Source organism: Lynx rufus, unplaced genomic scaffold (assembly GCF_022079265.1).
Source record: "Lynx rufus isolate CCGP_SWC_20201006 ecotype Redwood Valley unplaced genomic scaffold, mLynRuf1.p SCAF_9, whole genome shotgun sequence".
Lineage (NCBI taxonomy): Eukaryota > Metazoa > Chordata > Mammalia > Carnivora > Felidae > Lynx > Lynx rufus.
The window spans coordinates 110,711,062-110,732,269 of NW_025814897.1; the positions used below are offsets into that span (position 1 = coordinate 110,711,062).

General features: G+C 60.8%; 2 protein-coding genes across 4 annotated transcripts; both read right to left on the reverse strand.

The window, feature by feature from the left end:
- Nucleotides 1-575: 575 nt before the first annotated feature.
- PITPNM1 (phosphatidylinositol transfer protein membrane associated 1) lies at nt 576-14,090 on the reverse strand. Of its 2 annotated transcripts, XM_047070225.1 has the most exons (24): nt 13,909-14,090; nt 12,815-12,933; nt 10,902-11,116; nt 10,695-10,816; nt 10,292-10,516; nt 8,507-8,833; nt 8,335-8,430; nt 8,145-8,252; nt 7,416-7,477; nt 7,073-7,323; nt 6,570-6,759; nt 6,379-6,486; nt 5,947-6,104; nt 5,652-5,857; nt 5,014-5,184; nt 4,203-4,367; nt 3,807-3,955; nt 3,579-3,689; nt 3,009-3,125; nt 2,697-2,845; nt 2,461-2,610; nt 2,197-2,380; nt 1,754-1,882; nt 576-1,118 (listed from the first exon to the last, which is right to left on the reverse strand). In XM_047070225.1, the coding sequence occupies exons 2-24, from the start codon at nt 12,890-12,892 to the stop codon at nt 855-857; spliced, it is 3,735 nt and encodes a 1,244-aa protein (XP_046926181.1). In that variant the 5' UTR covers nt 12,893-12,933; nt 13,909-14,090; the 3' UTR covers nt 576-854. The 2 variants fall into 2 exon arrangements, with proteins under 2 accessions (XP_046926181.1, XP_046926182.1); XM_047070226.1 differs by lacking the exons at nt 10,292-10,516; nt 10,695-10,816; nt 10,902-11,116; nt 12,815-12,933; nt 13,909-14,090 and adding an exon at nt 10,100-10,233.
- Nucleotides 14,091-15,266: 1,176 nt separating this feature from the next.
- On the reverse strand, nt 15,267-17,408 carry CDK2AP2 (cyclin dependent kinase 2 associated protein 2). 2 transcript variants are annotated; one of them, XM_047070643.1, is made up of 4 exons: nt 16,779-17,408; nt 16,381-16,481; nt 16,161-16,293; nt 15,267-15,791 (listed from the first exon to the last, which is right to left on the reverse strand). In XM_047070643.1, exons 1-4 carry the CDS (start codon nt 16,858-16,860, stop codon nt 15,724-15,726), a joined length of 384 nt encoding a protein of 127 aa, XP_046926599.1. In that variant the 5' UTR covers nt 16,861-17,408; the 3' UTR covers nt 15,267-15,723. The 2 variants fall into 2 exon arrangements, with proteins under 2 accessions (XP_046926599.1, XP_046926600.1); XM_047070644.1 differs by lacking the exon at nt 16,779-17,408 and adding an exon at nt 16,648-16,740.
- Nucleotides 17,409-21,208: the final 3,800 nt, after the last annotated feature.

Here is a 21,208-nt window from a genome sequence, read left to right on the forward strand (position 1 = left end):
TGGTCCTGCCGGGCTGATTCCATTGCGAGAGAGAATTTCCTGGTACTCGGGTGGTCTTGGGAGGCAAAGGATCGGGGTCCTCCCTCTCTGGGCCTCAGTGTCCCCAACAGAGATAAGGAGGATGGTCTCTGTCACAAAGGAAGTGTGTTTTGCTGGCCACGTGCCAGCTGAGGTTCCTGGGAGCCTTCAGTCTTCAGGGGGAGACAAAGGCACAGCCGGGGCCTCCGAGTGAGGCGGTCCCCCAGTGCAGCTCTCCCCTTCAGCCTCTGGTCCCGTGGCCTCACGGCCCCCGCTTCGGGAGGCAGAGGATTCAGTCGGAAGCCGAGTCGGGGCCCCTGCGAACTGAAAGGCCGGCCCGGGTCTGGAGGGCTGGATGAGGTGGGAGGACTGTTCAGGAGGAGGCCTCAGGTAGGGAGGACACAGCCCTCCGTGAGACCTCCAAGGCCCAGTCCCCCATCCTGGCCTCGCCTCTAACCTGTGTGACCCTAGTCACATCCCGGCCCCTCTGCCCTTCAGTGTCCCCATCAAACTGGAAACTGGGCTCGGTTGCCCTGTGGTACCAGACAGGTGGGCGGTCAGGTGGGATGCAGGTGGTTTATTTTCATGGATTCACACACACTGGAAAAGGCTCTGGGCCGCATCCTCCTCCCCCCCCCCCCCCCGGCCCCCACCGAGGCTGGGTGCCTCCCCCGTGAAAGGGAAGTAACACCGAGGGGCAGACAAAGATGTAGGGTGTGGGGCTGGGGGGCCAGAGGTCTGGGCCCCCAACCTGGCCCCCCAACCTCCCCGCCGTGTGCCATTCGGGGCCCCTCGAGTGCATGAATAAATAACTCCGGGCCACCACGGCCCGGGCCTCACTCTTCGCTGTCCAACTTGAGGCTGATGCTTCGGGGCTTGCCTCGGGCCAGGGTGGTGGGCGGTGTCCCCGGGCTCTCCCGCTCCACCTGACTGGGCCCCCTGGAGCGAAGCAGCTGGCTCTGCTTGCGGAGGAAGTCCACGGGGGCGGCCCCAGCATAGCTGCTCTTGGCCAGGGCGGCTCTGGAGGGCCCCGTGGGGGCGTGAGGGTGGGAGCCTGCCTCCAGTTGGCCCAGGTGGGCCACGTAGCCGTCTGACAGGAACTGTGGGCAGAGACGGGTAGGGCTGAGGGCACTGCTGGTCTCAGGCCCACACGCAGCCTCACCTGTCCCCGTCCCCCAGGCTCGTGGGCAGTGCTGGCAGCATTACGGACCCGGCACGGCCTGACCCGGTGTCTTCTCTCAGCAGATAGGAACCCCAGACCGGGAGCCAGAGCACCCTGGCTTTCCTCCTATCTCTGCCCCTCTCGGGGCTTCAGTTTCCTGGGATCTTGGCGGGAAGTAACAGCGGCTGACAGTAAGCACCTACTCTGTTCCCACCCCCGTAGGCATTAAGTGGTGTTCGTGAAAGCTGTGGGGGTTGGTGCCATCTCATCACTTCCGTTCTACAGACAGGAAATTGAGGCTCAGGAAGCTCAAGGTCCATGGCCAGGGCCTTGCGGGGGTGGATAGGAACGTTCAAGGTCTTGAGCACGCTTCCGCCTGTTACCTATCCCTGCCCAGCAGCTTCGAGCTGTTCATGACTCCTGTCCTAGGAGGAGCCCAGTCCCCTGAGGCCAGCTGGCCTTTTTGGAGCCGCCCCCGTCAGGTGCTTCTTCACAGAGGTGGTCTTCGTGGCCTCACACCCAGGCTCCGGCTCCCGGGCCAGCCCCCAATCCCGGCCTGCACTTGGCTCTCACCTGGCACTGAGCCTGCAGCTTCCGCACTGCACGGCCCACGATGTAGGTCTGGCTCGGGGGCAGGCCCAGGGCCGCGTATACGGCCACGTCTTTGGGGGACCCATAGCCGGCCACGATGTTCAGTTCTACCTGTGGCAGGAGAAGCCAGTCAGCCACCCTAGGGCCGCGAGACTGGGACGCTCGGCTGGGCATCCAGGGTCTGATTGCTTCCGGGAGGGTCTAGCCGGATGGAGGCGGGGCCACGGGGGTCCTAGGTCACCAGGCCCCGACACTAGCCGGAGTTAGTCCAGAGGACTAGGGGCCTCTCGTACCACTAGGGGGCCGGGCCCTCGGGGCCCCTCTTGCCAGTTAGGGTCCCGGGCCGTGGGGGTGGGACCAGATGGGCCTGCACAAGTCCTACAGCCCCAGGCGGGGACGGGGGCGGGGGCGGGGGCCAGGCGCACCTCCTGCACCAGGCTCTGCAGAAACATCGCCTTCTGGCGCAGCGGGTCGTGGGTGAGGCCATCGCAGAAGGAGACGACGCCGTGAGGAAAGTTGTGCTGCGACAGCCAGGCCACCACGCGGTGCTTCTGCATATCGGGCCGGCCCGTTACGTACACGATCAGGTAGCCGGCGTCCTGCCAGTGCCTGTGGGGTGGGACGGCGCTCGGTTCCATCTCCGAGGGTGGGGTCGGTCACCGCGACCAGCCGGGTGGCGCCGCTCCTACCTGACCACGTCCACTGCGCCGGCGCGCACCTTGGGGTCGCTGCCCATGATGGAGACGCTGGCGGTGAAGGAGCCGTCGATGCTGAAGACCACGGCCTCCGTGCCGCGGGCCACCACGGTCAGGCAGCACTCGGCGTACGTGTGGTCGCCCCTGCGGCCCACGGACGGCGTGAGCGGCGTGGGTCGAGGCCGGCGGAGCCCCCGCCCCGCCGAAGCCCCCGCCCGCCTGGCGCTCACCTGACCACCATGCGCACCGGGTAGACGCCGATGCCCAGCGCGCGCTCCAGGGGCACCGAGAAGGTGAGGCGGCCGGAGCTGTTGGTGACCTCAGTGCCGAAGTGGATCCACTTGCCTGACAGCGGCTGCGTCATGATGTAGACGTCCACCTGGTGGGGAGAGCGGGCGAGGGGGCCCGTGGGGCGGAGCCTGAGCGGAGGAGGGTCTGGGCGGGCTGTCGTCGGGGGTAGACGGGACCGAGAGTTCCCTGCGGGTGCGAGGTCGGCTCGATGGGGGCGGGTCTACCCGGGGCCAAGACCGCCGCGTCCTGACCTTCTCTCCGGTGAGCGTGACTACGTCCAAGGGCCCGTACATGAAGCGCCCGTTCAGCACCTGGGGGCGGCCCTCGCACACCACCGTGTCGCTTGCCCGGTGGTTGGAAGTGACATTCTGGCGAGAGGAGACGGCGTGAGACCGCGGCCGGGAGACGACGTGGCTGCAGGGGCGGCTGCTGAGGGGGACCCTAGCCCAGGTGGGGGCGGGGCCTCTGCAGGAGGCGCGAGGCCCGGGTGGTGGGCGCTTTCCCGACCCCCACCTGAGGTCCCGAGTGCCTGCGTGCGGACTTCGGCTCCCAGGGAGCGGAGCCGTGACGGGACGGGATGCAGAGGATGAGGCTGGGTGGGGAGAGCTGGGATCCGAGGCCCGAATCAGCGGCGGAAGGGGAGGAGGTTCCTGGTTCCCAGGGGCGGGACCGAGACTCGAGGGGGCGGGGCCAGGACTACAGCGGGCTGGACGGCACCCGGGGAGGTCGCGGGAAGGTGGAGAGGGGCGGGGATGCTGCGGAGAGAGGGCTGGGCCTCTCTCCCCAGAGTCTCCCGAGGACCCGAGGGGGCGGGCACGTACCCGGATCTTGACTTGCGTGCGTTTGCGCTGCCACTTCTCTCTGGGGAAGGCCGGGCTGTAGATGGACGGCTCCTCGCACTCCGTCAGCTGTGGCTGCTCCTTCTCGATCACCTGTGCACGCGAGGCCACGTGACCGGGGGACCTGGGTCTGCCCCTCCTCTGGCCGGCGGCTCCCCACCCTTGTCCAGTGCTCATCTCCCACCCTGTATGCCCGATCCCCGAGCCCACCTGGCGCAGGATGAAGGCCACCACATCAGCCGACTCCCAGTAGCTGGCGTGGAAGAGGTGGGGCAGCGTGACGGTGGGGAAGGCGGTGAGCGCCTCGGGGCAGTACAGCGAGTAGTCAATCCGCTTCGTCCCCCACCAGCGCTCCAGGACTGCACGGCCACGTTGGGCAGGGAGTCAGGGGTGGCCTCCCACCTCGTGCCCACGTGTCTGGCCCCTGGGTACTCTTTCCTCCCTCTTTTCTGCCGAGCCTGCTCTATGCCAAGCCCAGGGTTGGGTACCGGGGCCCCCTCGTCCCAGAGCAAATGCTGGGGGGGGCGGGGGGCAAGGGTGTTTCAGCTGGGCTTTGGGAGGTAGAATAAGGGTCCCCTCCCCAGTCTGGGGGGCTGGCTGACTTACTCTTAACCACTTCACTGGTGGTGCTGGGGGCAGCTGGCTGGGCCGGTGGATCAGTGCCTAACTCACTGCCCTTCCAGAAGGCACCGCTGGCAGAGGTGGGTGTGGAGGGCACCAACATCTCCAGCTCTTCCAGAAAGAGGCCTGAGTGGGTCTGCAGAGTGTCAGCTGGGGAAGGTGGGGCAGCCTGAGCCGTGGTCTGAGCCGGGCCGCCCTCCCGGCTTCCCATCTGAGGGTTCCAGGACAGCTTGGCCCTCACACATCCACCACCTTCCCTGCCAGCCCTCCCTGGTCAGGTCTTGGCTGACGCTGAAGTGCCCTACATTTGGGTGGAAGTGAAAAGGGGCCGACAGCCAACTGTGTTCCTTCCAGAATGCCTGTCACCACCACCCCAGTGCAGTCCCATTTGTCTCATGGGGCCAAACGGGTACCCACTGGCACACCCACGTGTACATGCCCCATACCAATCCGTGAACACGAGTGTATATGGATACACCCCTCCACACACATACAGCAGCCCCTCCACATTGCGGCGATTCTCAGACACTGGCACCCCGGTGCCACCCTGGCTCCTCTCTTTAACCCAGACATCACCGCTGCCCCCCACTCCTTGGCAGAGAATGTCAGAGGGTCTTGGGGAATCCAGACCTCACAAAGGGCCAGGGTAGGGCTCCTTGGTCCTGGAAGTGGCGACACGAGAGGCTACCAATGATATGGGAACCACCTCACATCTTCCTGGGGGAGGGGCGCCCATCCCCATCCCTCCCTGTTAGTGCCCTCCTCCTTCTCCCCTTTATCTTGGTTGGGCGCATACCCAGCAGCAGGGATGAGCCGTCTCCCAGGGGGAACTTCTGGTAGCGGGGCACGGCTAGTGGGGCGATAGCTTGGAACTTGGGGGCCAGCAAGGGCTCGAGGCGGGAGGCGCAGGGGTCGGCCGCGTGGAAGAGGTTATAGATCTGCTCACAGGCGGGCCGCATCTGGGCCACTGGTACCCAGAAGATAAAGGAAGGAGGAGATTCAGCTGGGCATGCTGGAAGGTAGGGGGTGTGGGAAGCAGCACCTGGCATTGCTGGGGTGACCCTGAACCGGCCCTTCCCGACCTGTACTCCCCAAGAGGTCACCAGGGTCCTGTTAACGTGAGACAGGTGACTCAGCTAAGAAGAGAGCAGACCCTTCATCTGCCGACGGGGTTCAGGATGAAGCCTTTCCTCCTGCCAGCCAGACCCCGGCTCACGCAGAGCAGCGTGTGTGGGCCTGAGTTCCTCCTGGTGCGCTTTGGGAAACTTGGCCTTGGCAAGTTTCTGGGCCTCGGGTTCCCCTTCTCTAGCCAGGCCGTTTGATTTGTTCAGTGAGGTATGGCAATAACACCAGCATCTCGTGGGGGACGAAGGGGACGGCAGAGGGACAGATGAAGGAAAAGGCGTGGCTGCCACCCCCACCCTCAGGGCTCACCCTCCAAGGCGGGCATCACGGTTTTGCGCAAAGCCAGCACCAGGCCCAGCGGGGAGCCAAAGAGGAAGAAGCCGGAGACCTTGAAGTCAAGGCGGGCGGCGCTGGTGGGGCCATCGGGAGCCTCAGAAGTGGCAGCAGGGGGGCAGGAGGCTGTGCTTGCCCGCCTGGGCTCCCCGGAGGAGGTGGCGGAGGGGGCCGCCTGCAGGCTGTGGGGGGGGGGGGAGGGGTGCTCAGCGCTGCTGCCTCCACGGCCCAGCACAAGCCCAGGGCACGGGTGATGGGGCAGGAGTGTCACCTGTTCTGAGCACCCTCGGGCTCAGGACTGGCCATGTCGCTGGGGGTACGCTGGGCAGGCAGGGCTGAGGGTTCTGGGCTGGCCCGTCCCAGCCCGTCCACCCCATCTGCCAGGGGGTCCCGCACTGGGCCGACCTCCGGGGAGAGCAGCTCATTGTTCTAGACAGAACGGGGGACAAAAATATCCTTAGGGTTGGAGACGATTCGATTTCTACTTATTTGGAAGAGAGGAGAGAGGCTTGGAGGTTGGGCAGGGACTCAAGGAAGGAACTGGGGCAGAGCCCAAGAGGGGACAGAGCGAAGCAGCAGGGAAGCTGCCCGAAGAGAAGTCCTACTGCGGGGAGGCGGCGGTGGTGGTGGTGGGGGGGGACCTAGAGACCTAGAGCTGGAGAAACAGCCCCCTCCTGAGTTGGCAGGGTCCGGCCACACTGACCATGCTCCCTCGGCGGCTGCTGCCCCGGCTCCCGGTGCCCGCGCTGGCACTGTGGCAAAGTGCGTCAAAGCCCAGGATTCCGCCCACGCCGTCTCCAATCAGCACCACCTGATTGGGGAGAGCGGCGCCATCAGGAGGACGGTCGCAGGGCTCCAGCGGCAAGCTTCCCGGGAACGTCCGCGACCCCTGACCTGCCCACAGAAGCCGGCACCCTCGGACGAGCGCAGGAAGGCAGCATAGGCCTGGTTGGTGCGGGCGATGACGGTGGCCACAGCGCCCTGGTAGCGGGAGGATGAGGTGGCCAGCAGTGGCAGGGCAGCCAGTGGAATGTGGTCCTGGGAGCGGGACAGGCTGTCACCGTCGTGGCTGTAGGGGCTCAGGCTGGAGGAGGAGGGGCGGCGGGTGGGTGGGTGGGAGGGCCTCCGGCCCCTCCACCGCCCCCTCCGAGTCCCCTCGGCCTGTTGGCAAGTCCCAGCTCTGCGGCGCCTCTGTGGGGAGCATCGGCACCCAGGGGGCCTTTGTGATGGAGCCACTGACTAGAAACTGAAGTCCAGCCGGGTGGGTGGCTGGCCTCCCCGCCTCGCCCCTCCCCCGCCCCCTCCCCCGTGGGCCTCTTTGGTCCCGGGAGCCCCCGGTGGCTATCTGCACCTTGGAGACCCTGTGTGTCCCCCGCCCTTCCGCCCCTGACCAGTACTTGGAGACAAGGGCATAGGCGGCCGCGCAGATGGGCGGGCAGGGCACCAGACGCAGCGCCACGTGGCCCAGGGCCTCGGGGAAGTGGACTCGGGTGACGGCCTCAAAGGCCAGGCTCAGGGTCTGCACGTCCGCCTGCTTGGAGTTGGCGTCTCCAGGGCCTGAGTCCAGGATGTTGCCGCTGTGCAGGATGAGGAAGAGGGCGTGCACGGCGCACGCCTCGGCGCCCAGCTCCCCGGCTCCGTCTGGGCCCTGTGGGGCACAGTGGGGTGCCCGGGTGTCAGAGCAGTAGCCTGCCTGGTGTGGGGCAGAACTGCAGACGTGGGGAAGCCGGCCGTACTCACCTCTGAGTCCCTGGGCGCTCGGGCCCCATCCCCGATGTCTTTGGTGGCCTCGGTTCCAGAGTCTATAGGACGGGGGGTAGCCAGTGAAGGAGACTGAGGGGCCTGCGGGGGTCCCCTCATCCGGCACTTCGGGTACCCTCACTTCGCTGTCTGCCTCTTCCTCTGACCTCTCTCACCAGACTCTCACGGGGCATCTCACGCGGCCGGGCCTTTGCACGTGTTTGTCCCGTTGCTGGGAGGGACGCCTCCTCCCCACAATGCCCGTTTGCCTGGAAAACTTCTAATCCTGCCCTGTCCAATACGGTGGCCACTGGCCACAGGGGCCTGTTTAAATGGGAAGGAATTAAAGTACAACACAAATTGCAGCTCCTCAGGCTCACGAGCCACAGTTCAAGTGCCGGAAGACCACACGTGGCTGGTGGATGTCCGTCACGGCTGCAAGTTCTGTGGGACGGAGCTGGTGCAATCCCTCAAAGTCCGGCTCACGTCTTACCTCGCCCGTGTCGCCTTCCTGGCCTCCACGTTAATTCCTCCACGTTTTGTGCTATGTCTGAACTTGGAGTCCATTCTAAGCCCCCATCTATCCTCGCTCACCCGCCCATCGTTCACCTGCGTGTTCAACGCACACTCTCTCTGGATTGGCGCTCAACTTAGGGCCCCGTTAAGCTGAGGGCTGGGCGGTGCCGAGCGCCCCCTGCATGCGGGGCGCTGGTGGCCGGTAGTCTTTACCTGGGGGCCCCTCAGCCTCCACGGGGGAGGCAAAGGCATCAATGAAGTCACTGGAGTTCCACTTGGTCATCTCCTTGGGGAAGACCTCGTCACTGTCCGAGAAGCCTTCTAAAAGGACAGGGGGCCGTGTCATGGGGCAGTAGGAGCCGCTCAGGGACACCCCTGCCCCCAGCAGGGCTCTGGTGCTGACCGTGGGCATCAAAGAACTCCTCCTCGGAGCTGTTCTCAGAGTCTCGGGCGATGTTCTGCATGCGCCATTCGGACAGGCTCTGGGGAGACACGCCCCCTGCAGGGCCACCTCAGTCTCAGCCTGGGGTCCGGCCCGAGGGCGGCTCCCTGGCTTCCCCGTGCCCCAGCCTCACCTCCATGCTGGGATGAGTAGGACGAGCGGGAAGATGAGGACCACTGCTTGCCAAAACTGGCATCGGGCGAGGCATCGGGGCCGGAGGGTGCCTCGGGCCGGTCGGGGGTGCCGGCACGGCTGGCCGCAGCCCGGGCCTCAGCACTAGGCTTCCCAGGGGCCTGGGCTTCGGGCCCCTCACCGCCCGTGTTGCACTTGGCCATGCGCTGTGCCAGCATGCGGGCAGTCTCTTCCTCCAACGCCCGGATGTCAGCCATGCTCAGCTCTGTCCATTCATCCTGCCAGCACCAGGCCTGGCGGTGGGCCCGTAGCATCACTCGACGCAGACCTGGAGGTGCCCGGGCGTCAGAACATGGCCCCCCGCGCCCCGAGCCCGAGTTTCCCTGCCACTGCCCGCCCCCCCCACCCCCCCGCCCCGGGCAGCAACATTCCCAGCCCTCTACAGTGGGTGATGGCTCCCCTGGGCACACCACCCACCCAGAGCCACGGAGTAGGGCGAGGCTGGTGCCACCCAGGAGATGGGACTAGAAACTGGGGCATTTGCCTTCCTGCCCCGGCTCCCTCCCTCTGTCCCTGCCTCTTTCGTGCCTCTGGACACCCCAACTCGGAGCACAAACCCAACCCCAAGACTCTGGGCAGCTGGGACCAAGGCCACTTCTCGCTGTCTTTCAGCTGGCTTCCTGCTGACTTCTTCCGAGAAGTCAACAATTAAGGCATTAACAGTTAATGAAATTGTTGATAGTTAATGAAGGTGTGAATAGTTAATGGAAGCGTTGGCACTTAATGAAGTTTGTAGTGAAAGATGATACCCATTCTGGGATGTTTTCATCTTAGGCAGAGGAATAAAGTTAGAAGCTTCAATATCTAGGAAAGAAATTAATAAGGGTTGGATTATAATTATAAACTCCTGGAAGGAAATATATATCGGAATCTTACTAGCGGGTATCTGTGGGTGATTTCGTTTTCTTATTTGTGCTTTTTGGTATTTTTACAAACGCAAGACAAGGAGCCTGGATTATTCTCTGAGCTCCGTTCCCTCATTTGTAAAATGGGAATCGTAGCTCCCACTCTGGAGGGGTGTCAGGGCGTTAGAGGAAATCTTGCATGAGAAGCGATCGGCAAAGGAACTTGCATGTTGTGAATGCTCAGTGGATGTTAGCTCCTGATACCTGGCCCGGCCTCCTGCTCATTCACAGAAGGGAAAACAAAGATGCAGAGACGCGAAGTAGCTCAATAGAGGTCCCGTGGAGCCCAGGCCCCCAGAGGCCCCCATCCGGGGTTCTTGTACCTGCAGGCGGCCCACCCTTAGACCTGGGGGATGGGGCAGGGCTGAGCTGCAGGGGCTGTGGGGTTAGCTTTAGGAGGGTGAGAAGGGGAGCTGGGAGCGGGAGGGACCCCGAGAGGATGAGTCAGAGTCACAGCCTGTACTTCTTCGTGTGTTGCTGGTTGGGGCTGCTGACCCTTCCGAGAGTTTCTAAGTCTCCCCGGGCCCGCAGAACGCTGGGGGAATCCGGGAAGCCTCATGAATGAGAAGCAGCATCTCTGAACGTCAGAGCCTGCGTGGACCTCAGAGCTCAGGCCCCCAGCCTCTTACCTCCACCTCAAGGCTAGGCTCCCCTGGCCCCCAGCCAGGCTGTGCTGTTCCCCTCTGCCTCAGTGCCACCATATCAAGTGGAAACGATGGCTTTATGCTTCTGTGTCCCCAGTAGACGGGGAGCGTCCCTGGCTCAAACACGGGGCCTGGTGCATGCTGGGTAAAGGGAGCCTCCTGTGGCTGGGTGCTCACCGACATCGTGGATGAACTGCTCGATCTTGGCCTGCATGCCCCAGTAGCGGAACTCGACCTTGCACAGCTTATAGGCACACATGAGGGGCCCGGTCTGGGCCGCTGTGTGAGCCCAGTCATCGGCCAACGGTCCCCGGCCAGTCTTGGCCGAGCGGTACAGCCGGGGGTCCTCTTCTGCTTTGTATTCTCCTGGGGCCACGGCGTCCCGCACGATGTCGATGGTATCTGAGGGGGTTCCAGCGGCACTGAGCCACACGGACCCCCTGCGTCCCTGCCACCTCCTCCCTGCAGCCAGGAAGCCGAGGCCAGGACAGAGTCTGGGACTTGTCAGAGGCTGCCCACTGAGGTGGGGCAGGTGGCCTGAGAGGGGCTCTAGGGTCCCCTCACTGGCCCCAGGCCTCACCCAGGATGCGCTGTCTCCTCTCTGCTCCACTCAGGTTGAAGACATTTGGCTGCTGCCCCCCGTCAGGCAGGTAGTAAGTCTCTATTTCAATGGAGAATTTCTCCACAAAGGGGCAGGTGTACCTGGGTGGAGGGCAGGGGTGGGGTCACCACTGTGCCCACCGGGGGCTGTTCTCCTTGTAGCCCCAGGCCTGCCCCACCCACTCACCGAGTTCGGGTGTAGGGATACGCATTCCAGGATTCCTCTTCCACCTGCAGGGCGGCCTTGGGCAGCAGCGCCCGGAACCAGCCTGGGATGTGGGAGCCCACGTGGTACACCTTGTGAGTGTATTGCCCACTGCCGCCGGGCCCGTCCGTGTAGGGCCGGTTGGCCAGGATCTCCACACCACTGCCCTCACCGCTCGACTCCTCCCGACTCTTTTTCTGCACCCGGGGCAGAACAGAATGGGCAGCTCAGCCTCAGCTGAGCTCCTGGGGTCCCCAGCTGAGCCTGGCCCCCTGCACAGTGCTGGAGTCCTAGTCCCAGCCTTCCCACCTCCCTGCAACTTGACCCTGGCCCCCTGCAGCTCCCTGGGATCAGGCCCACAGCTGCTGTCGTCCTCCACAGGGCTCGCAGCCCAGCACTCACTTGTGTACTTATTGTCTGCTCTGTTCCAGGCATATTGGGATTATATTAATTGGGACCTGTTGATGAATAAAACAAGGATCCCTGCCTGCCCTGCGGGACTTAAGTTCTAGTGGAGGGGTGGGGGGGACATAACAGAAGCCAAGTGACAGGGTATATTACAAGTGGGAAGTGTTGGGGCGCCTGGGCGGCTCAGTCGGTTGGGCGTCTGAATAGGGCTCAGGTCATGATCTTGCGGTTTGTGAGTTTGAGCCCCGCGTCGGGCTCTGTGCTGACAGCTCGGAGCCTGGAGCCTGCTTGGGATTCTGTGTCTCCCTCTCTCTCTGCCCCTCCCCCACTTGCGCGCGCGCGCTCTCTCTCTCTCTCTCTCTCTCTCAAAAATAAACAAAAACATTAAAAAAAAAAAAAGAAGTGGGAAGTGTTATGGGAAGAAGAAATGTAGACTAAGGTAAGGGATATTGGGTTGAGATTATGGCATATTGGCAATTAGGGCAGGATGATCAGGGAAAGCCTGAGAAGATAACATGACCACAATCTGAACATGACTTAAGTGGGGGAGGGTAGATGGTGGAGTGCAGATGTGGGGCGGGGGGAGCTACTCAAGGCAGGGGGGATGCCAGTGCAGGCTCCTGGGGTGGGAGTGTGTGGCATGTGCTCCGGGGGCAGCAAGGAGGCCAGGGAGGGTGGGCTGGAAGAATCAGGGAGATCCTCCGAGAACCTGACCCCAGTCCCCTCCCTCCCCGAGACCCCAATATGGGCCCCTGCCACACCCCTTATAGCTTGAGAGCACTCAGATACGGCCCTTTTATAGCTCTGGAGCCTGAACCTGGCCCACTCAACCCCCTGAGGCCGGATCCTGGCCCTCTTGTCTCCTCAGGCCCTGACCCTCATTTCTGGGGCCTCCCTGAGGCCTTGCACCCACCCTCTTCTCCCCCTGCCCGGCCCCATGCTTCTCACAGCCCAAGTCCAGACCCCTACCTCTTGGATCCCTGCCTGCCCCTCTCTGTCACAGTTTTGGGGTCTGGTCTTCACCCCGTTTCCCTGACCCCCTGGGGTTGTCAGGACCCCCTGGGGACCCGCTTCCAGTCTTCTCTACCACCCAGCACCCCTCCTCGCTCCCTGCCTCTCACTCTTGCCTCCTCAGGCGCTCCTTTCCCTCCCGCAAGGGGTTACGATTCTAAGGAGGATTAAAGGAGATCAGAAGTGGGCTGAGCGGCAACCAGCCAGCCGGGGCCGGGCACTTGGGGGATGGGGAGGCACCACCAGGCCCTTCTGTCCCTTTTCCCACCGCCGCCCCCCTCCCCGCACTGGAAGGGGGACTTTTCTGTCCTCCCCTAGGCTCTGAGTCCTTCCAGGCCCCAGAGCCGGGCTGAGGAGGGGCGGGGGGGTTGAGGCGGCCCGGCCCCTCGTCCCAGGTGCGGCCTGCGCGCTCCTGCCGCTACCCCATCACGAAGTGTGCCCCCCCCCCCCAGGCTCCCGCTGCCTCCCGCCCTCACCTGGATCATGTAGAGCTGGGCCACCTGGTACTCATCCAGGCTCATGGGAAGCAGAATGTGGTACTCCTTGATGAGCATCGTGAAGGCGCTCGGCCGGCCGCGCGCGGCCTCCGCTCCGCCTGGCGCAGGGCACGGCGCGGCAGTCAGTGCGGGGCGGCGGCGCGCGGCCCCGAGCCCTGCGCGCGGGCCGGAGGGCTCGGGCCGCGGGACCCCATGCCTGGGCCCGCCACGGGGGAGGCAGAGGCGAGCCCGGCGCCGCCGCCAGCCGCAGCGAGGCTGAGCGCTGACCTCTTTTCCGCGCGGCCCCCGTCCCCCCCCCCCACCGCCCGCCCGTCGCCACGGCAACCGCGCGCTGACGCGGGCCCCCCGGAGCGGCGGGCGCGGGCCGCCGGGCTAGCGGGCCGGCCGCGCCGGTGTCCTAAGCCCCCTGACACCGCATCCCTCGGGGGCCCACCCCCGGGAGCCCCGGTGCCCTCCTCCCCGGCCCGCCTTCCACAACCGGCCCCTCGGGGCCCGCCCCCTGCATCCCTTTCCTCTAGTCGGTGGGGTCGCTTGCCCCCCACTCCCAGACATCCACTTAGAACCTTGTCCCCCGGGGTGTCTCCGCAGAGCAGCCCCGTGCGCCCCTCCTCGTAACGTCTGTCAGTGTCCTCCCACCCCCCCCCCCCCCCGCCCCGCGCCCCACCCCCCCAAACCTACCTTCCAGGACCAGACAACTAACCCCTCCGGCCCCCAGATCTGCCTTCCCCACTCTGCCCGGCAGCCCAGTCCTCGACTTCCCCGCCTCAGCATCCTTCCTGGACCCCCGGCACACGTCTGTGCAGCCACCCCATCATCCTTCCCGGGGCTGAGCCCTCTTCGAGCTGAGGCAAGAGTCGCTCCGCTGGGTATCCCACGGGCCCCGACCCTGGGAGACCCGCTCCGCCCGCCCGCGCCCCGGTTCCGCTGCAGGCACCCCTCCCACCTCCCCACCTCGCACCCAGCGAGCGGGCGAGAGGCCCCATTGTCCCCACTTCCCTCTGCTCCCCGGCGTCCCCGTCCCCCGCCGCGCTCTTGGCCCGCCCGCCCGCCCGCCCGCCGACGTCCCGGCTCACCTCTGGTCTAGGGCGGGCGCCCCTCACCCGGTGCGGGCGGGGGCGGACGGGCCGCGGGTCGGAGCCCGGAGCACCCCCAGCCCCAGCCTCGGGTTCCAGCGGTGGCCGGACCCTCTGAAGGCGCAGCGCGGGCCCATGGCCCCGACCTTCCTCCGGGTCCGCCCGCCGGCGCCCCTGCTGTCCCTCCCCGCCGCCCGCCGCGTCACGGCGGCCGCCCCGCCCCTTTCCTGGGCCCTGCTGTCCCTCCCCACTTCAGCGGGGTCCCGGCGGCCCCGCCCGCGGTGGAGGAGGGCGGCCCCTGCTTCCTTCCCCCAAGGCGGCAGGGGAAGAGGCAGTTCTCCAAATGCTGGCGCTTTTACTCCGTGTTCTCTGGGATCCCCTAAACACTTCCTATCTCCACCCTGGCCCAGCCCTCCTGTGTGCCTTGGAAATATGGCTGGACCCATCCCCATTCTTCCCAGCCCTCGAGCCCGGGACCCAGGGCAGGGGAGATGCCGCGCAGCCTCCAAAGTCTGAGGAGAGGCTGGTCTAAGACTTGCCTGTCCCTAGGGGGTGGCGTTCCAGCGCCCCGGGCCTCTAGGGTCATTCAGCTATACACTCAGGCATAGGACTGCAGTCACTCCGAAGCCGTGGTCTAGCGCCTGAATGGGGCCCCATGGCTTTCCCCACTGATACCTTCCGGGTCCACAAGTCTGGCCAACCAGACCCTGGGCAAAGGCTGAGACACCTGAGGGCTGGGCTCACGGGGCCACACCCAGCAGGCTAGAAGGTGCTGGGACAGTGGATGGCAGCACCGAGCTGGGTCTCACCCATTTCGGAAGGCAGTCCTCTCCCCTTGGCTCTGCTTCCCAGGTGCTGGGGGGGGGGGGGGGGAGAGGGAAGCAGCAGTGTCCCCTCTCCCCTGAGGAGTCAGGATGTGTTCAGAGCCTCTCATGGCTGACTCGGAGTTTAAGATGTTAGGGCATGAGGGCATGCGACCGCCTGGCTCACATGAACTGACATTTCCACCCTGCCAGACATCACTGCCAATCCAGAGAAAGAAGCCTCTAGGCCCAGGCTGCCGACAGTGCCCTCCAGCTGCGGAGGCTGCCAAGGCCCTGCGCTGCCCCCTGGTGGCACCATGTGTAGGAGGGCAGGGCTCCCAGGTACTAAAGTTCAACCCTTTCTACAACTGGGAAGGTTGAGGGCAGAAGGGCAAGGTCCCAACCCAAATCAACCGACAGCAAGGGCAAGGCCAGGCCGGGCTCGGCTGCCCTCTCTCTCCCACCACTGCACCGACCCTTTCCCCTCTGTAAGTCTCCTCTTTCCCAATTTCTGCCTGGCTTAGCAGAAGTACCAGACTCAGAAAGACTAAGAGATGAGAGAACAACTCCAAATTATCTTTTATTTATACAAAAAGGGCATATTTAGCAAAAGACACTGAAAAAAGAGTCGCTATGGCCCAGGAGACGAGGCAGGGAGGTGACAGGCCTTCGGAGGCCCTGCTAGGGGAGGAGTCTGGGAAAAGTGGTGAAACGTCCTGGGTAAGTGCTGAGTGGTGGGGGCCACAGAAAGGAGAACGCTCCGGTTGGATCAACACTGTTGGCAGGTCATGGGTGGGACTCACAGTGACCTCGCTGCTAACTCTTGAAAGAGTCCCAGTTAGTGCTGTCGACTGGAGTGAGAGCCGCCCCCTGGTTCCTGGAGGGCACCCACCACGGGACACAGGACAGGAAGCCCAGGCTGGGAAGTGCAACTCGGGGTGAAGGCCAGGGAGAAGCAGGTGCTCTGCAGTGGCCGGGAAAGGTCCAGATTCGGAGGCGGAGTTGCGTCCTGTTACGTGCGGGCGTTCCGCTCTGTCTCTGCCAGGCACTCTCTGACTAGGGCCCGGGCATGGATGATGCCTGAGGTGGGGATGCGCAAGTGACGTAGAGCGACTCTTCACGGTCCCACCACCGCCCCCCCCCCGAGGAAGACCCCTCCCTCTCTACCCCCTTTCCTTTCAGTAAAAAGGACAAGGACTATAATCTAACGAGGGGACTGATACGATTAGAGACGTGGCTAACCCTCAAATCTGCCTTGTTGAAATACAAATGCTCTGGTCCTTCCCCGAAAACGGACTCCATTTCAATTTAATTCAAAACACCTCTCTGGATGGTGATCCTGGCCCTTGTCTAGGCTTGGCTCAGGTGGCCTTCAGATGTCCCTCCCTTCCTCATGAAGGACTGTCCGGTGTTAGTCTCTTGACCAGGGCGGGTGAAGGCCTCACTTACCTCTCTTCAGACGCTCCATGGCGCTCTTGCTGCCAGCATAGGTTGGCCGGATCTCTTTGCCCATCTCCTCTATGACCGACAGCAGGTCCGTGTAGGTGCTCTGGGAGCCCTGGGCGCCCGGTGGCTTCATTGCCTGTGTCCAAAGAGGACAGGGCGATGAACTCAGGCCCCGAGGGGACCTCCAGTCCCCATCCAGAGGCAGTCCCTCAGCCCCACTCACCTGCACATAACCCATGGAGGGCGGTCCGAAGTCGTTAAACAGGGGTCTGAAAGGGGCAGCGGCTCCCGGCACCGAGCCCGATGGCGATGGGACACTTCCGGCTGCAACATGCGCGAGTAAGAGGTCAGCGCGGGGCCAGGACGCCTCCTCCCAGCGTTCCAAGCCCCCGACCGGATTCGCCCGATTCCCTCCAAACGGATGCTTCACTTCAGGAGCTCAACTTCAGGGACAAACCCCTCCCCCTGCACTCCACCAACTAGCCCTTACGTGACCACGCCCACTTCACAGGCCAGCAAACTGAGGCTCAGCGAGGGTAGGCGGCAGGCCCAGTGTTGCAGAACTCAGGCCGTCTTCTCCACCACCCGGGCAGGTGAGCAGGGGTAGAGCTGGATCCTCACCTGTAGGGACCGGGGTGCCGGGCCCAGGGGTGCTGGAGCCGGGGGTACTGCTGGGGGCGGGGGCGATGGGTTTGTAGGACATCCCCAACTCTTGGGTGCGGCGGACGCCGGCCGGCCGCTCCTCCGGGGTTGGCTGCTTGGCCGCTCAGCCGCGCTCTGATTGGTAAACCGGCCGCACGCCCCTGGTAAATAGAGCTCAGGCCGGAAGGGTAGGCGGGCACGAACGCTCTCTCACTCCCTATTGGTGCGCGAAGATGTCACTCGAGCCTCCTCATTGGCCGAGACCGGCCCCAACAGGCCGCAACCGCTGCTGATTGGCCTCCGCCTTTCGGGGCTCGCACCTGTCTGCTCCGGATTGGGCGGTGGCTGACGCCCTACGCAATTGGCGAGTTCGCGGTCCAGGCCGGCGCGCTCTCAATCCGATTAGTCCCAAGGCCCGAGAGGCGGGGCCTCGGAAGCCGGGACCCCGGTCCGGTCCGCCGCGGTTCACGCGGAGGGGTCTCCCGGTGTGCGGGCGCCGCCCTAACGCTTCACTCGCGCTGTTTTGCACGTCGGCTGCGCTTCGCCTGGTCTCGGTCCGGCTGGGGCTGTTATTGCTGCCGCCGCCACCACCGAACGCGCCTTTCTACCGCTCTGGGTGCCGGAGGACGCAGGGCTTTGACGTTCGGAGCCCTGCGTCTCACCCCGTGCGCTTTTACGTCACCTTTCACCGGTTCAACACCCTTTCCCCGGTCCGCGCATGCGCCCTCCTCCTAAAGCCTCTGTTCCTATGGCAACGGGTCCCTCTCCAACGCTACCACCGCGCCTGTGCTGCTCATTTGCCTAGTGCTCAGGTCCAGGCTGGGTCTCAGGTCCGAGGGCAACCTCAGAGACCCCTCAACCTGGCCCCCCCCAGACCCCAAGCCGGTGCCTCATACTGACAATAGCAGGAACAGCTCACCTCCGTTGACTACTCACTGCAGGTCGGGCCCTGTCCCAAACTGGTGATGGGAGCATCGACTGGAGTTAAATAAGCTGATGGTTCGAATCTCACACTGCCCCCACAGGCGATTTCCTCCTGGGCAAGTTACTCACCTCGGCATGCTTGGGTTTCCCTGTCTTTTAAGAGGCGGACGCTAATAATAACTATCTTATAGGGCTGTCGTGTGGACAAATGAATATTCATTCTCTTTTCCATCCATTTCTCTACCCAGACCCCTCCCCTGAAATCTCATTCCTCATAACCCTATATCTTAGACTCTCCTCCAAACACTAACCTTTTCTCCCACGCTACTCTTCCTCAAAACTTTTCTGGCCTCGCGTACCCCTCATGTCCCGGGTCGGTAGATTTTCCTCATCTGCAGGACATTCGTTCATTCATTCATTCATTCATTCATTCAACAGACATTTTTCTGACTCCATCCTTCATCCCAGGCCTTGTGCTGGACACTGGTGATATGGAAATGAACTGGCCATGGCTTCTGCCCTCAAGGAGCTCTTAGTCTCAAGGAGAGACGGACAGGGAAGCGAAGGCACACAGTACAGTAAGACAATGGGAGGTCTGGTACAGGATGCATTGGAATTTGGAGGAAGGAGCCTGCGTGGTGACATCACAGAAGTCTTCCCAGAGGAAGTGGCATTCAATTGGCGAGTGAGCAAATTAACTGTGATGTATCCATATAATGAACTATTATTCAGCAATAAAAGGAAATCATCTATCTCGCCATGAAAAGACACGGAGCGGCATATTGCTAAGTGAAAGAAGCCAGTCTGAAAAAACCATGTACTGTATGATTCCAACTGTAGGGCGTTCTGGAAAAAAGGAAACGTCTACATAAGGTAAACAAATGACTGGTTGCCAGGGGTGATGAGGGGTAGAATTAAGTAGCTGAACAAGGGATGTTTTAAATAATTGTTTAAAAGTTTATGTATTTTTTGTAATGTTCTTTCACGTTAAAAATTTATTTTTTAGTGTTTATTTTTGAGAGACAGAACACAAGCGGGGGAGGGGCAGAGAGGGAGGAAGACACAGAATTCAAAGCAGGCTCCAGGCTCTGAGCTGTCAGCACAGAGCCCGATGCAGGGTTCGAACCCACGAACCATGAGATCATGACCCGGGCCGAAGTCGGACGCCCAACCCACTGAGCCACCCAGGTGCCCCTGGACTTTTTTTTTTAAAGTAGCCTTCAAACCCAGTTTGGAGCCCCATGCTGGGCTTGAACTCATGGCCCTGAGATCAAGACCAGAGCTGAGATCAACAGGGGGATGCTCAACTAACTGAGCCACCCAGTCACCCTGGGGATTTTTGTTTTTTTTTAAGGCATTGAAACTATTCTATATGATACCGTAATGGTGGATACAAGATATTAAGCATCTGTCGTAGAGAGTAAGCTTTATGCAAAATTTAAAAAATCATTTGGGAGGTCAGGGGATCCCAGGATGGAATGAAGAATGTGACAAAAGAGTCTAGCTGGTTTACAAATGTACGAGATGGCCTCACGGAAGGGACGGAGGACTAAGGTGCTAATCTGGAAATGAGTGGATCTGTGACAATGAAAGAGCACTGTCTCTAGTTGAAGTGGTTTCCTGTGGGGGTGTGGGTTGACAATTTTAAAACCACTGTGCACATACACGGGAATTGAAAAGTAAGTAAATGAACATGGATGATTTCTTATTTTTTGGACGAGAAGTTACTTGTAAGCAAGGGGAGGAGGCTAGCGTGATCCATGTGATAATGGGTCGGAAATTGGAGACATTAATATGAACTCGTGTTTAGCTCAATATAGATACAGTAGATTACATACAGAAATATTTAAAAATTGTATATACACAGATTAGTGTACATGCATATCTTCTCTATCAACGGAGAGAGCCTAGAAGCAATATAGCACCCAGATCTTGGTTTCTTTTTTTTTTTTTTAAGTTTTTTTTTAATGTTTATTTATTTTTAAGCAGAGAGGGGGTTTTTTTTTAATGTTTATTAAAAGTTTTTTTTTAATGTTTATTTATTTTTAAGCAGAGAGGGGGTTTTTTTTTAATGTTTATTTAAAGTTTTTTTTTAATGTTTATTTATTTTTAAGCAGAGAGGGGCAGAGAGAGAGGGAGACACAGAATCCGAGGCAGGCTCCAGGCTGAGCTGTCAGCACAGAGCCTGATGCAGGGGTCAAACTCATAAACCACGAGATCATGACCTGAGCTAAAGTTGGATGCTTAACTGTCTGAGCCATCCAGGCGCCCCCCCAGATCTTGGTTTCTAATGGCATTCTCCAATAAAGTGAACCAGCGTTCCTTGGAGAAAATGGCTAATTCTAAGACTGGGGCAGAAAATAGACAAGATGATCCTGGAGCATCTTATACTGCTAGAAAGTAAGAAAATGCTGAAAAACAAACGAATGAACGAACGAACAAACAAACAAACCCAAACCCACCACACCCCCAAATCCCCAAACCCTCAATGCCACCATGATGGGGGTATGTCAAAGGGACACGGGAGCTAACTGAAAGGGCTCCCAATGGCCCAAACTGGAGGAATATGAACAACAAAACTTTTAAAAGTATTGGATTATAACTTGTATAAAATAAATATCTATGAGCCCTTACTGACATGCATTTCTATCTCTATTTCTATCACTGTCTCATCTATCTCTACATCTATATCTGATGGTTGAATACATAAAGGGAGAGAAGAGACAAATCTATATAGAAGAATTCCAAGTAATTTATGTAGAGACTCTGTCCTTAATGAGGTGGACTGTAACCCCTCACCCCTTAAGTGTGGGCTATGCAGAGTAACTTTCTTCCAGAGAGTGTAGTACATAATGGGAGAAAGAAAAAATAATTTTATAGTATAGAAACCTGACAAACACTACCTCAAGCCAGGTGATCAAGGTCAACATCAACAGTGAAGTCATGTTGATGCTATGTACCCTTGATATGATGGGATGAGAAGGGCACTTTACCTCTGTGGTCTTCCTCCTACAAACCCATAACCCCGGACTAATCATGAGAGGAACATCAGACAAATCCCAACTTAGGGAATTTCTATAAGATACCTGACCAGTGTTCCTTAAAACTGTCAAGATCAGAAAAATGAAACAACACAAGGGAAGCCTGGGAAACTATCACAACCAAGAGGAGTTTGAGGAGGCATGATGGCTAATGTTATGTGGTGTCCAGGGTGGCATTCTGGACAGCAAAAGGATAGTCAGGGGGAAAATTATGAAATCTGCATAGAATATAGACTTTAGTTAATAATTACGTGTCAGTGTTTATTAATGGCAACAAATGGACCATTCTAACATAAGATATTAATGGAGCATGATGGTTAATTTTAAGTGCCAACGCGCCTGGGTCACAAATGGCCAGATGTTTGGCTAAATGTGACTTTGGGTGTGACTGTGAGGGTGTTTCTGGATGCAATTAACATCCACTGAATTGGAGGACTGAGTAAA

What these genes read in the sequence shown, in the direction of transcription:
- PITPNM1 (XM_047070225.1), bottom strand. Translation starts at nt 12,892, where the DNA reads ATGCTCATCAAGGAGTACCACATTCTGCTTCCCATGAGCCTGGATGAG. An exon ending in TATCCCTACACCCGAACTCG is followed by an intron (nt 10,817 to 10,901) that starts GTGAGTGGGTGG and finishes CCCTCCACCCAG; the next exon opens with GTACACCTGCCCCTTTGTGG. An exon ending in GGAGTTCTTTGATGCCCACG is followed by an intron (nt 8,253 to 8,334) that starts GTCAGCACCAGA and finishes CTGTCCTTTTAG; the next exon opens with AAGGCTTCTCGGACAGTGAC.
- CDK2AP2 (XM_047070643.1), bottom strand. Translation starts at nt 16,860, where the DNA reads ATGTCCTACAAACCCATCGCCCCCGCCCCCAGCAGTACCCCCGGCTCC. An exon ending in CGGCACCCCGGTCCCTACAG is followed by an intron (nt 16,482 to 16,778) that starts GTGAGGATCCAG and finishes CGCATGTTGCAG; the next exon opens with CCGGAAGTGTCCCATCGCCA. An exon ending in CCTCCATGGGTTATGTGCAG is followed by an intron (nt 16,294 to 16,380) that starts GTGAGTGGGGCT and finishes CTTTGGACACAG; the next exon opens with GCAATGAAGCCACCGGGCGC.